Below are 14,281 nucleotides of genomic sequence, written 5' to 3'. Positions count from 1 at the left end.
TTGATAGTGCCTTTTTATGCACAAAATTTATTTTTGATGGAGTCCTGTTTGTCTAATTTTTCTTTTCTTAAATTTTTTTAATGTTTATTATTTTTGAGAGAGAGAGACAGAGCATGAGTGGGGGAGGGGCAGAGAGAGAGAAACACACACAGAATCCAAAGCAGACTCCAGGCCCCAAGCTGTCAGCACAGAGCCCGATGTAGGGCTTGAACCCACAAACTATGAGATCATGACCTGAGCCGAAGTTAGACACTTAACCAAATGAGCCACCCAGGTGCCCCTGCTATTTTTTTCTTTTGTTGCCTGTGCCTTTGGTGTCATATCCAAGAGATCATTGTTAAATTCAAGTTCATGCAGCTCTTGACCTCTGCTTTCTTCTACGAGTTCTGTCATTTTAGGTCTTATATTTAAGTCTTTGATCTGCTTTAAGTTAATTTTTGTATATGGTGTTTCGTAAGGGCATCACCATTTTTTAAGGAAACCCCAGGAGAGACCAGAGAAAGAAAGGAGGAGAGACCAGAGAAAGAAAGGACACAGTAGAAAGAGACTCAGGCCACAGGCAGGTACAAGGTGCCCTGCTGGCGGGGTGGCAGCCACGCGTGAGCTGGCCTGTGAAGAATAGGCGGAGTTCTGGTATAGGAGCAAGGCGAGGGGGCCACTGATGAGCAGCCTGGGGTGACTGAGCCAGCCCTCCAGAGCACAGCCTGTGCTGGGCCTGGAGAGGTCCGCGGGCCGAAGTTGCAAGGGGAAGGATTTGGGTTTGAGAAGGATCTGGAGGCAGGGTGATCATGTGCGGCACTGCAAGGAAGCGGCCAATGTCTTGGTCTGTTTGGGTGCAGCTCTGCATGGAGGCAGAGGACTGGCCTGCACGACCTCAGGCCATGTCACCTGTCTGGGCTAGACCATGTCCCAAGAGTGGGGTCACTGCAGGGTGCCCCAAGGCATGGAGACCTGGTGCCTTGTTGCTGCTTGTCTAGGTGACAGTAAATGGTGGAAGGAACCTGCCCTTCTGGATGATCTTTGTCCCTGTCACTAACCAACTGAGAGAGAATTGGTCACTTGGGGCCTGGGTGTACCTTAGATTTTCAAGCACAAATTGAGGAAAACAGTAATGACAACATGGGGCACCCCCAACCTGTCTGGCATTGCCTTCAGGAGGGAGGGCATCAGCACTCCTGCAGGAGTGGTGCCCTGGGCGGCAGCTGCTGGGGACTTTGGACTTCTTTCTACACCCAGGGGGCTTCTGGGTCATCAGTAGGGACCAAGGAGCAGCCACTGGGTCCCTGCTCCACACACTCAGAGTCCAGGGTGGAGAGAGGCAAGTCCTGGGTAGCATGAGAGACAGGGCCTTGTTAAAGCCCTGACTCTTGTTTACAAAACCTTTCTTACAACAAAAGTTCATCAAGAAGATACAAGAAATATGGTAAAATGCAAAGAAGAAAAAAATCCCATGTAATTCCACCATGTGGAACTCACTGCTGCTCAAATCCCTTCCCTGACCTCTGCTTACACAGGGGTACATACCCAGCATGTCCCCCATCCTCAGTCTGATGGGACTGTGGAAAAGCGGCAAAGTTCCTCAGTCTCTTCAAGCCTGAGTCTTTCCCGTCCTCTCTCCCACCAGTGCTTACTGAGTTCCCGTGGTGTGCAGGGTACTGTGCTGCTCCAGGCCTCAGGGGACAGGCACCCACAAGTGATGAGGACACTGGGGCACTGGCTGCCACTGGCTGGGGACTAGGCTCTGCACTGAACACTTCATCTCTAACAGATGCTTGTGACCGGTGAGGGACAGGCTCTGTGATGTGGAGTCAAGTGCCCAGGCCACACAGCTGGGATGAGACTCATCATCCTGGAAGCACTGGGGACACATGAAGTTTCTACTGAGGGGGAGAGGTGGTGTGAGAGGTGCTTACAGGGCCCCTGGCCACAGAGGCAGGTGAGCCAGGGAAAGATCAGGCCCTCAGGGCCTGCTTTGGAGCAGAATTGCCAGGTCTAGCAGGCACAGAGGCCAGCTGGGAGGATGGACCGGTGGAGAAATGAGATGAGGCCCTTGGGTCTTGGGATCCGCCAGGCACCTTGGGTCCTTCCCAACCAGGACCTACCATGAGGGGAATGGGGACATTAGAGGGGAGGACACTGGCCATGGCAGAATGAGGAGGCTGCAGGGGGCAGCCAGGCTGGGACAGAGGTTGGAAGAAGGAGGCAAGAGTTGTGTGGGGCAGGCTCCCAGGTGGGGAGAGCAGAGCCTGAGCTTTGGGACTGCCCTGGAGGGGAGGGCTCTGGCTCAGCTGCTCATAGGTCAATGGGGGAGGCCCAGGAAGAGCATTCGGGCATCCTAGGTCAGCAGGTGGCTGGCTAGGGCTGGGCACTGAGGTGCTGAGGCCCTGCCTAGGGCATGAGCACAACTGTTCCTTACTGACCATCAAGGTGGGAGGCAGGGACATGATAGACTTGGCCTGAAACCAGGAAGCTGGTGGGCTGCCCCCTTGCCTTGCCCTGAACTCAGCATTTCCTGATGCCCTCAGACATACTCTGGCCTGTCTTGCTTCCCACATATGGCTGCTGCCCTGCATCCCACCCCCCAGCCCCTGCTCCCCTAACTGGGCCCACCTAGCCTGAGCCTACCTCCCCCTCACCCACCAGGAGCCAGGCTGCTATCTACCCCGTGGTGCTCCCAGCCTGGGGTCTCCACCTTGCTCTGTTCCCTGCCTGTCTGCTTGCTGCCAGGCCTGGCCAGCCTCCTCCTGGTGAATGTCCTGCCCTGGGAGAGCAGGAGTGACTTAGCTCCTGAGAGCTGGTGGTGAGTGGGGGTCATCCAGTTACTCTGGCATGGGACCTCACCATAAACCAAGGAGGGGCCAAGACCCATTGATGCTGTGGCACATGTGGGTACAGTCCCAGCAGGTGTAGTAGAGGGTGAGGGAGGCCGTGGGAGGGACATCACAGCAGGATTGCCATATTGAATCCTAATGACCACCTGACCCAGAGACTGAGGCTCTGGGAGGGGGAGGTTGCCTGGGTCCAGTGGGCAGGGAGGGGTGGCAGGGCTCCGTACTCACTCCGTCACTCTGAAAACGCTGGTATGGCTCTGGGTACCCTTTCCTCAAGCACCAGGCTTCAGGCAAACTGGCTCACCAGGAGGGGTGTGGGGCGTGGCTCCCAGGCACGTTTGTTTTGCTGTGGTTTGGGCACGACTCAGCAGAGTTCGGAGGAAGGGAGGGGGTTTGATTCACTCTTCCCCAGGCTGCTTCCTGACGACGTCCGAGGTCTGACCCTTTCCCACCCAGCCTGCAGTGGGAGGAGGCTCACCCTCTTCTCTGTGTTGGCAGGTGAAGGGCAGATGCCCAAGGCAGGGGGGCCACAGGGAGCACCCGCGGCACCAGTGGCTGGCCTTCCAGCCGCACTTAGCAGCATCACCACAGCAACCAGCAACCAGACGGCAGCAGCCTAGGCAGCCGCTACAGTACAGCTTCCCACCGTCGGAGAACAGGGAATGACTACGGCGTATCAGGCCCCACATTGGCCTGGGCAGGTGGAGTGTCACTAGAGGGAGGGCTCGGCCACCTCCTCACAACAGAAGATCGCCATGCCAGCCGGAGAAGAGGTGCTGGGGCAGGGGCTGCAGCGTGGCACAGCCTCGCCCCCCCACCCGCACTGAGCGCTTCCAGGGCGCAGGGCTCCGTCTGCCGGGCATACCTGGCCTGCATCTCAGCGTCCCCTGCTTGGTGGCAACAGGGAGAGGTGCCCCGTCCCCTGCTCTGCATCTGGGCCCGCCGCTGCCGGACCATGGGATGTCGGCAAAGCTCAGAGGAGAAAGAGGCGGCGCGGCGGTCCCGGAGAATTGACCGCCACCTGCGCTCAGAGAGCCAGCGGCAGCGCCGTGAGATCAAGCTGCTCCTGCTGGGCACCAGCAACTCGGGCAAGAGCACCATCGTGAAGCAGATGAAGATCATCCACAGTGGTGGCTTCAACCTGGAGGCCTGCAAGGAGTACAAGCCCCTCATCATCTACAACGCCATCGACTCGCTGACCCGCATCATCCGTGCCCTGGCCGCCCTCAAGATCGACTTCCATAACCCGGACCGCGCCTACGACGCAGTCCAACTCTTCGCGCTGACGGGCCCTGCCGAGAGCAAGGGTGAAATCACACCCGAGCTGCTGGGGGTCATGCGGCGGCTGTGGGCCGACCCCGGGGCACAGGCCTGCTTCGGCCGCTCCAGCGAGTACCACCTGGAGGACAACGCCGCCTACTACCTGAACGACCTGGAGCGCATTGCCGCGCCCGACTATATCCCCACTGTTGAGGACATTCTGCGCTCCCGGGACATGACCACGGGCATAGTGGAGAACAAATTCACCTTCAAGGAGCTCACCTTCAAGATGGTGGACGTGGGCGGGCAGAGATCAGAGCGCAAAAAATGGATCCACTGTTTTGAGGGCGTCACAGCCATCATCTTCTGTGTGGAGCTTAGTGGCTACGACCTGAAACTCTATGAGGACAACCAGACGGTGAGTGTGCCAGGCTTTTCTTCTGCTTGTTCCTACCACCGCTGGCTCCTGGGAAGGGGGTGGGCTTGAGGGTATGGGCAGGGCAGGACAGGAGAGGCTGCAGTCAGAAGGGGAGCCAGGGTGGTTCCAGCGACGTGCTGTCTTTGGGAGCACAGTGTGCAATGTGCTGGGTATCACAGCCACTACAGGACCTTGGAGTAGTGTCTGCTGTCACCTTTCTCAGTGGCTGCCCCAGCATGGGCAGGTCCCGTTCTGACCTCAGTACCCTGACAGGCCCTCAGAGCTCTGAATACCCTCTGAGTAACCACCATACCCTCGGGCTCCACCGGGTATGGATGCCCTCATCCAGCTGCTGACAGCACTGCCCTCTAGGTGCTCATAGACCCTAGGTGCCCAGGTAGCCCCCACCTGAGTGCCGCGAGCAGCCCACACCCTATGCCTGAAATACTCTAGGCATGGAGAGCCATCCCTTTGCTGAGTGGGGTCTGCTTCACAGCCCCAAGAGCATGTTGCTTGGAGCCCAGAGGACACCTGGAGGTCACTGGGGAAGCTCGGCCCTGTGAGGGGCTTCACTTCAGGTGATGTTGGGGGGCATTCAGGTGTGGGGGAGGGTAACGCTGGAGGCTGGGAGGGAGGTTGACAGATCTGCAGGATGAGAGTGGAGACAAGGCCCAAGCTAGGGATCCAGTTGTTGGTCCATGTGGCAATTCAGTAAATACACAAAACTCCTGCCAATCCCTGGCACTGTGGGTCCTGGGAACTGCAGCCATGGCCCCACAACCCCATCTGGATCCTGGGAGTCTGGCGGTGACAGGGTTAAGAACTATTTCTGAGGTTTAATCCCCAGGATTTGGGTGGGTATGGGGATTCTTTCAGGCCCTCAGCCCAGGCTGAGAACCACTGTGTGGGGCAGGAGGCTCAAAGGCATGTGGTGGGTGGAGGCCCCAGAGACTGTATGTAGCATAGGGAGGTACAATCAGGGTTGGTGCTGAGCCAGTGAGGGGCTCGATGGGGAGCCTGGGCAGGGAAGGGAGCCAGGCCGCTGGCAAGGAGAGGGTGGGCAACCGATGCAGCTCAACCAAGGCGAAAGGCCCAGTGCACAAGCAATACAGTCTCCTTGGGCGCCCAGGGGTGGTGGTGGAGGCTGAGCAGCCAGATGGGATGGGATTGGCTAAGGCTGCCCCACCCGGCTGTCCTGCAGAGGAGGTGTTGTGCCCGGCAGAAGCACTGAGCAAAGATCTGGAATCTGCTCTTAAGAGATCTTTGATCCTGGAGGTGGGGGGCATGGGGGCAAACAGAAGTCTGCAAGTAGCTGTAGGTGGTATGGGACTGTGGGTGCCAGCAGCTCAGGGAGTCGGTGGGCTGGCAGGGGAAAGGGTGACAATAGTCATCAGGGGGACCCACCATGCTGAGAAATGGCAGGGATGGGGGGCTGACCCTACAGTGTTCAGGAAACCAGGGCAATGGCAAGGAAGGAGCTTAGTTCTTCACTCAGTCTTTTTTTAAGGCAGGTGATGGCTTTATTCTTTGGGTTTAGCTGGGAGTCTTAGTTGGCCCTGTGGCCCCAAGAAAGTCTGTGGATGGCTACGCGCTGTGGCCATCCTGCCAGGTGCCTGAGCATTTTTCTGGATAGAGAGAAGGTCTTCAGCTTTCGTCAGGTTTTCAAGGAAGCCCGGCCTCTTGGAGAAGAGGAAAGAAACAGCTGCAGGTAGTTACGGAGACAGAGGCAGGGCTCCCTTCATCTCTCTGGTGAGATACACCCCCTGTATGCATCCAGGGGTCTCTCCAGGGCCGTGCCAGGCAGTGATGGTATGAGGGTGTCTGGGCTGACGACACCACATCCGCGGGGCAGGGCCTGCCTTGCTCCCAGTACTATGTGGTCTCTAGGGGTTCTAGTTCCTCTTATTCTTCTGCCTGCACCCACTTCAGTGCCATGTGTGGTTCTTGGCAGAAGGAACATCCCAGCTGACAGGCGAGGTCAGGCTCTTTGATGAGGCATTGCTGTGAGCAGAGGACTCGGGGCTGACCAGGCTATGATGCAAAGCAAGTTGCTCAGGTGAGGCCCCAGAACACGGTACTCCTGTGGTCAGCTCTCCAGGCTTCTGCCTGTGTCTGCTGTGTCCTGAGGCTGGTGGTAGCCTGTGCTCTGGGACCTTCCCAGATCTTCCTCGGATCTTGGGGCTGCCTCATTTGTCATCTCCAGAGCAAGCATGGCAAATTCCTCCAGCAATGGGCCAGGCTCCCAGATCGTCTGTTGGCAGGTTCTGTCAACCAAGCCAGTGCCCACAGGTGTGGCAGGACGTGGGAAGCAGGATGCCTGGGGCCTGAGCTGGTCACGTGCTTCATGGAGGGATTTGGTTATTATCTCTGCTCTCTGAACCTATCAGCCAGGAGGCCACCCAAGTGTCCTTAAAGATGGGCCCTAGCCCAGGCCTTCTCCTGCCTGAGGCCCCACCGGCTCCACCTGGCCCATGCCTGCCTCCTTGCTGCCCCTCCCCTCTCTCCTCTGACCTTCGTGGGCTTGTTTCACTCACACGCTCTGCTGTCTCCAGCCTTAAGTGTGTGACCACCCTATCTCTGCCTGCCCCAGTTCTTCAGGTCTCATCTCAGGTGTTACCTTCTTGAAATGCCTTCCCTGACCCCAACACCAGCACACCCCTCCATTGCAGCCTGTCAGTACAGGTGGGTCCCCTCTCGTGGGCAAGTGAATGGCTGCCCAGTTGGGCTGGGTGGACGAAGGACTGCACAGGCAGCCCCACACAGGCCGTTGCATCACTAGCCTACTCCCAGCCCTGTCCCTGTGGCGGCACAGTGGGCAGCCCTGGGCGGTGTTGGCAGCTGCCGGCCTGGCTTGCAGGGGGGAGGGGTGTTTCTGGGAAGCCTGCATTTGCCAGGCTCTGGAGCTGCTCAGGGCATTTTCTGAAGGGAGGGACTAGCAGCCAGGCCTGCACCCCACCACTGCTGCCACCCTGGTCTCAGCAGGCCTGGGGAGGTAGTTGTTCCCCAGAAAAGGAAATTCCTCATGAGAAACTCAAGTGGGGCTGGAAATTCACTGGATTCCAAATAGTTGTGACCTTTCATGCTCTACCAGCAATATCTCGGGATGGAAAACAAACAGGCTGCCGAGGAAAGACAATACCCTCCGTGATTCCTCCAGCCGGCTGGCCGCTGTGGTAGGCTGACAGCCCAGGGGAGAGCCGGGCCAGGCAGAAAGCAGAGCCTGCCTCTGCCGGCGCCTGCAGACAGCTCCCGTCACCACCGCTGGCCCACCTCTTCTGTGCCCCTGTCCTCCTCCTGCCTGGCCAAGGCAAGTGCCACCATAGGGGATGGGACAGGACTGCTACCCATGCCTTCTTTTCTAGGGCCCTGAACTGTCTTCCCTGGGCCGCAGCAAAGGCAAGGCAGCCAAGAACCAGCCATGGTGATTTTTGCAGAAACCAAGGGAACCTGGGGGCCCGGTGCCAGGCTCTGGACATGGCTCCCCAGAGCTCTTCTCCCCGGCTCGGCTCTCAAGGTCTCGTCTTCCCTCTGACAGCGGGCTGGCAGAGCCCCCCGCCCCCATGCCTGGCAAACGAGCCACAGCCACCACCACCACCTCCCCCCACCCACCGCCCGCTGGCATCTGCGTCAGCACGTTGCCAAGGGTAACGTCAGGATCTCTAGGCTCCTGGGCGTGGAGGGCTGTGGAGGGCTGTGGAGGGCTACAGCAAGCGCAGGGCAGCACCTGGGCAGGGGGAGGCAGATTCCGGGTGTCCGTGGAACATGGCAACGAGCAGATGCAAGAAGCCAGGCCCAGCCTTGATTGTGATTCCCCACCCTCATCCTGGAAGGATTTAATGGGTCCTCGGGCCTACCTGGGGCCCCATGCCCCTATACAGTACCAGCAGGCACCTGGGGCCTCCAGAGTCAGGTGGGCCTCTACTATCGCCACATGGGACCCCCTCAGAGAGCACAGGGATGTGTCACCTGACTGATCCTGTGGGGTGGCTGTGCCTATTGTCCCAGTCACTGGTGGGGGAATAGATGGGAGTGCCCGGGCTTAGGACAGGTCATGATCCCTCCCTGAGCCACACCTACAGCCTGGGGCCACACCAGGTCTCCCTGCCTCTGGCCTGCCTTTTCTGGGAAAGCCATTTCCTGGCAGCTCCGCCTTCCTTCTGGGCCTGTCCCTGGCCTCTTCCAGGAGTAAAGAAAGACAGAGCTTTAAACTCAGAAGCTCAGCCATGGCCCCCCCTCAGGCGCAGAGGTGTACCAACTAAGCACCTATCCCACTGTGATAGCCCCAAGAGGCTATGTGCCCAAGGCCCCCCTGTGGGCGTCTCACCCAACTTCTCATCACACATCCCACCAGGTAGGGCCCCAACACCCTGCTGGGAACCGTGGGAAGGCACAGGGGGTGGGCATTTGCTACTGAATCTCTGCCCCTGTGGATCTGCTAATGGACTCTGCCGCTGCTTAATGGTATGGGGATTCTTCAGAAGGGGCAGATTAAAAGGCCTGCCTAGGAAGTGTCAAAGTGTTCTCATGTGAAAACCCACAGGGAGCTCACTAGTTACCCATTTTCTGGTGGAGCTGTTAGTGTTCCCAGCCCTGTAGAGGGTCTGTTGTGCACGTGTTGTGCACCTGCTGTGTACCTGCTGTGCAGATGTAAGGCCTAGACTCAAGGCCAGACGCCAAGATGAGCCCAACCATCCAAGCAGCACAAAGAGCTATTGGGGGGGTAGGGAGGGGGGTGGCTGGTGGGGAGAGGGGCACACATCCAGCATAGTTGCAGCATCATTTCTACAAACCCTCATGTTGCCTTGGGATACCTGCCTCTCCTTCAGAACCTGGCAGGTAGCAGTTCCCAGGGGTGTCCCTTGATTTGCTTTCATCTAGGACCAACTGTGACCACAGGTGCTCTGGGCCATGGCAAGGCTCAGTGTGGGAACCCTGGCATCCCCACTGCTTATCCAACAGACAGCTGGTTGATGTGTATTGAGGAGGGTCCCTAGGGCGATGGGTAGAACACAGGAACATGCCCTTTAGGGGGTCAGGTTCAGCAGGTGGCGGGGGCTACATAACCAGACTCTAGACTATCGATGTTACCTCTGCCTAGCTCTGGCCCTCAGCTGGGGCCTCCTCCTCATCCTGGGGCCCTCAGTTCCCAGGGGAGCTGAACTACAGACAGGTCACAGGTCCACAGCCCTGTCATCCACCCACCCTAGATGGCATGTGCTATGGGCACAGGGTTGGCACACAATGGTGCTCAGCAGACTGGACTGGGCAGGAAGCATGCAGGCTGGGGAAGAGCCAGAGTTCAGAGTCCCATCTTCTGGGTGCACAGCCACTGGGACACTCAGCCCTTCTGGGGAGCCCCTGAAAGTGCTGGGCCCTAAGGGGTGGCCTGTGCAGTGTGCCCAGAGGAGAGGGCTGCTCAAGGCTGTCTTACAAACTGTGTACCCACACCCTAGGACTGCTTTATCATTCAGCCCTAAAGGGAACTGGTTTTGGCACTTTAAAACATTGTGTTGTGTCACAAAATGGCATGTTAAAGGTGATGCACTGTATTGCAGGAAGACAGGCTTCTACTTATTGTTAACAGAGCTGGTGATCACAGAGCTGGTCCAAAGGAGGTGATTAGAATGAGAAATAGCCAGATGTGGATGATACTTCTGCTTAGATTTAGAAGGGACTTCATATATCCTTTAGTGTCCCTAACCAGCCAGTTTTGCAAGTAAGGAAACTGAGGCCTAGAGATCATGCATCATGTGTCCCTGGGCTCTCAGAGGATGGGGAGTTGCAGTGCTCCCTCAGAGATTCCAGGGACTCCAGAATCCCCACATCCTGTAGGTACAGGGGTGCTCCACGGAAGGCCTTGGGGCGGGGACTGGTTTCCACCCTTGGGCTCAGGACAGTTGAGTGGCTGTCAGAGTTGGCCCTGCCCCCACGCCATCAGTGCCAGGACCACAGGCAGCCTGAGCAGAGTACATCCCCACTCTGCCTCATGCTCCTGACTGGTCGAGGACATAGATCCAGGAATTGTGCCATGGGGACTTGGGACAATTCCAGGGAGGCATGCCATTGACCTGCATAGAGGCCACTGGCCTTCCTCCTGCCCCCCAGGCACTGGTCTCCCTGAGCAGCTCCTTCCAGTCTCATGATGTTCCAAGGCCACATCCAATTTGTTGCAACCTCCACAAATTGTGGATGACCCTGGGACATCAGAGACCTCTTGGACCAGAGCCAGGAGGCAGGGCCTGGCTGGCAGAGGGGCCTGGGTTCCTTGGAGTGGACAACCCCAGGCACAGATCTGAGCTGCTCTGAAGAGCAAAGGCAGTAAGAGAGCTGGGCCATGACAGTGCCTCCCATGGCAGGTACAGGTGGGCACAGGGCTCAGCTGGCCACACACTCTCCCCAGCAGCATCCCTCCCACAGATTAGACCAGTTCTCTCTCTGTGGCTGGCTGCAAGGGGGGACAGGCACACATGCATTCACAACTGGATTTCTGGTGGCCCAGAGGTGCTGTCAGTACCTGTGAACAGTCCCTCTGCCTCCATGTGGGCTCCTCAGGCTCTGGGCCCATCCAAGGTCCTTGCTCTGTTGCCTAGCCCTTGTCATAGTCCTAACAGGGCTAAGGCCATCTGGTTCTCACCTCAGTGAACCCTGGGAGTGAGCCCATGGCCCCCACTCAGTGTGTGGCCACCCTGAGCTTCAAATGAGTCCCCACGGAGTGTTGGCTCCAGCCCATGATGGGCAGAGGTGAAGTGGAGGGAGCGTAGAGAAGGCAGCAGCCATCAGCTGTCACTCCCCTGCAGCACAGCCTGATGCCTATATGTGATCCATAGATCTTGCCAACTGATATGTCAGTTCCTTGGGCTGAGACTTCCTTTCCTGTGTTCCCAGGGAGACATGCAGCCACTGAGGCCATTGTCAATAGGTCTTTCCTATGTTCCTTCATCCCTGTTGCACTGAGAACTTCCACGGGCTCCCATTTCCTGTCTACCTTTGTGCTTGGCTCCTTGCCCGGAGTAAGTCTGCAGTCCCATACCAGCCAAACAGAAGGATGAACCTCAGCCCAGGGCTCAGGCCCACCTGCTGCTCAGCATGGCCAGCTCCTCCATCCCTGCTCCGTTCTGTATAGTGGAACTTTGGGATCCTAATACAGCCTTTCATTTATCCCATACCTCCTCATCCTTGGGACCCAGCTCTGCCATTGAGCATATCAGCCACACCTCCATGGTGGTCACCTCCTGCTGTGTCACTGGAGGCCCCTTTCCCCCCAGGCACAGGCTGTCACTAAGCATATCTGGAATGTGATCCCCATCCCTCCCCCTCTTCCACTGTGACAGACTGCCACACGCTTTGGCAGAATCTGCAATAGGGACCTCCACAACGCTCCTCGGATCTCTGAGCCTGGTGGCCCTCCCCAAACGGGAAGTCGACTAACTTGGGCTCCATCGTGGGCCTCCCTCATAGGCGAGTTGGGGTCGGCTTCTTGCCCTAGTGCTGACGAACCAGGAGGGAGGGGGGCAAGCAGGCACTGTCAGCACTGTGCCAGCAGAGTTGGCCCACTACTTGCCTCAGAGGACACTGAAAGCCAAGGTGGCGGCAACAGAGCCTCCCTCTCTGCACACCAGCCCACCGGAGGGCCAGAGCTGCCCAGTACCAGCTCATAAGTGTCAAATTTTCAATTTTTAAGAAGTTGATGAGCTAGCTGTTAGACATCATGTTGGTAGCTTAAAATCATCCAGGAGAACGTATTCACACCACAGAAATTGGCGGATTCTACAAATCAGCGTCCTCCCAACCTGCTGTTAAACACTCACCAGCCTACTGCAGCCAGTGACCCCAAAGCCTAGCCAGAAGGGCCCCTTCTAGGCAGCCTCATTGATAGGTGAATTACAGGATTCACCGTCTGTGTCTTTTTGAAAAGCTAGGCAGTGTCCTCCTTTTTCAGCCTCCTCAGCATTTCCCTACTCCGGCCCTGTGACCGCAGGTGTTATTTCTGTTCACGTTCATCCCGCTTGAGAACAGTAATTTGCCAGAGTGACTCCACGCTCGTCCTGGGCTCCCCCTCCCACTCTCCCCAGGCAGATTTACGAGAATCCTTTCTGCGCAGAGAAGCAGACTCCGAGCTGGGTAGTTCTGCTTTCTCTCTGTCAGCACGTTAGCAGACTAACGTGAGACCATCTGCTCGAGCCAGGGCCTGTCCAGTATTCTTCTCCATCTGAGAAGACAAGCCCTGTGATACTCATTCAGGAAGCGTTTCTTACACACCTCTTATGTGCAAGAAGCTCACCATCTAGGGACAGAAATGATTGTGTCCCTTCCTTCTCTGAGGTCAGATGAGAATGATATCACGCAGCCCCTGAAGGGCTGGGGTGGCTCGGCCAGCACCCATTTCCACTGGCCCCATGCTCGCTGTCGCTGGCCTCAAGGCACCCCTGTGAAGCAGCTGTCTGGGTTTAGAGAAGCCAGAAGGGCCTCCTCTGCCCCAGAGACGAACTTGCAGGAGAGAAGGGGGGCCGAGGCATCAGGATCAGGGCCTGGGTGGATTGGGATAAAGGTAGGGGTGGTAATCTGTATTCAATGTGGACCTTGCAGAATCCAGCCTGGCTGTGGGGGCTGTGGGAGCAGCCAGTAAAGGCAAGACCCAGGGGCTGTTTGAAGGGGGCATGGAGAGCTAGGGCACTGACTACCCTGCAGGAGAGCCAAGGTCCCGGGTGCTGCAAACAATCCCCAGCAGTCTGGGATGGGCATTGGTGCCTGCATACCCTGGGATGGTGGAGCCGGGGTCTGCTGGGGCCATTGCATCTCCCACAATCTGTGCATTTCCCCCCTCTGCCACATGATCTGCTCTAGAGGACGCCCCTTCAGCTGACCACAGAATGTCTCCATTCTGTGCTTCATGGTAACACTTCCCAGCCCGCATCCGACTTGGCTACCCAGACCAGTGGGGTAATTAATTTCCCCAGCGCATTAGCTCTGCTCCTTACGCACACATCAGAACAGCTCTGGGTTTTAAGACACAGATTATTATTGTTTTAAGGGATTTCTATAATCCGAGAACTGAAAAACAACTTGTCCACTTATCAAGAACAGACTGCAGGGTTGCCTGGGTGGCTCAGTCATTTGGTTGACCGACTTGAGCTCAGGTTTTGATCTCGCGGTTTGTGGGTTGGAGCACCACATCGGGTTCTGTGCTCAGAGCCTGGAGCTCAGAGCCTGGAGCCTGATTCAGATTCTTTATCTCCCTCTCTCTCTGCCCTTCCCCTGCTCGCATTCTCTCTCTCTCTCTCTCTCTCTCTCTAAAAAAAAAAAAAAAAAAAGATTATAAAAAAAGAAAAAACAGACTGAAGGAAGGAGGCTGAGAGTAGTGGGGGCCAAGCTGAGCTGGGGACCCTCAGTAACCTGCAGAGATGGGGACATAGGACGTCTGCAACCCAGGGGAGTCCCTCAACTGCCCTGAACAACACCAGAAATGCTTCTGTGCTAACAGGTTACCTGCAGGACCCCTTTTTACCCATCTGTAGGGCCCCTGAGGCCCCACTGGCTCTGACAGTCTAGAGTTTCTGGGGAGATTAGAGTAGCAGTCAGCTGAGGGAAGGGGAGGGGCCCTGGGTATCTGACAGTGGAGCAAAAGGCACTCCTACTCCCCTTGCACATGGCTCCCGACTGGACACATGTCCTCAGATCCAGAGAACAAACGCTCAGGCTGGCCCAGGAGCCCGGGCCACAGCTCACTCTAATCCTGCCTTCCTCACCTCCAGTTGGCATAGCCCTGGCTCAT

The 14,281-nt window shown here is 57.2% G+C and overlaps 2 protein-coding genes across 3 annotated transcripts in view; one reads left to right on the top strand and one right to left on the bottom strand.

Annotated features, from left to right (window-relative positions):
* Positions 1-14,281, bottom strand: part of RSPH14 (radial spoke head 14 homolog) — a 99,274-nt gene that overhangs the window by 51,313 nt on the left and 33,680 nt on the right. The window lies entirely within an intron of this gene.
* The window catches only part of GNAZ (G protein subunit alpha z), a 53,468-nt gene that overhangs the window by 19,743 nt on the left and 19,444 nt on the right, over positions 1-14,281 (top strand). Inside the window, exon 2 of the mRNA XM_060612589.3 lies at positions 3,330-4,509. Within this exon, the coding sequence (XP_060468572.1) occupies positions 3,787-4,509 (723 nt within the window). The 5' untranslated portion in view covers positions 3,330-3,786. The remainder of the gene's footprint in view (positions 1-3,329; positions 4,510-14,281) is intronic.

This window comes from Panthera onca, chromosome D3 (genome assembly GCF_046562875.1).
Source record: "Panthera onca isolate mPanOnc1 chromosome D3, mPanOnc1 haplotype 2, whole genome shotgun sequence".
Lineage (NCBI taxonomy): Eukaryota > Metazoa > Chordata > Mammalia > Carnivora > Felidae > Panthera > Panthera onca.
Note: the sequence above shows the minus strand (reverse complement) of the source record. Positions and strands in the feature narration are given on the sequence as shown.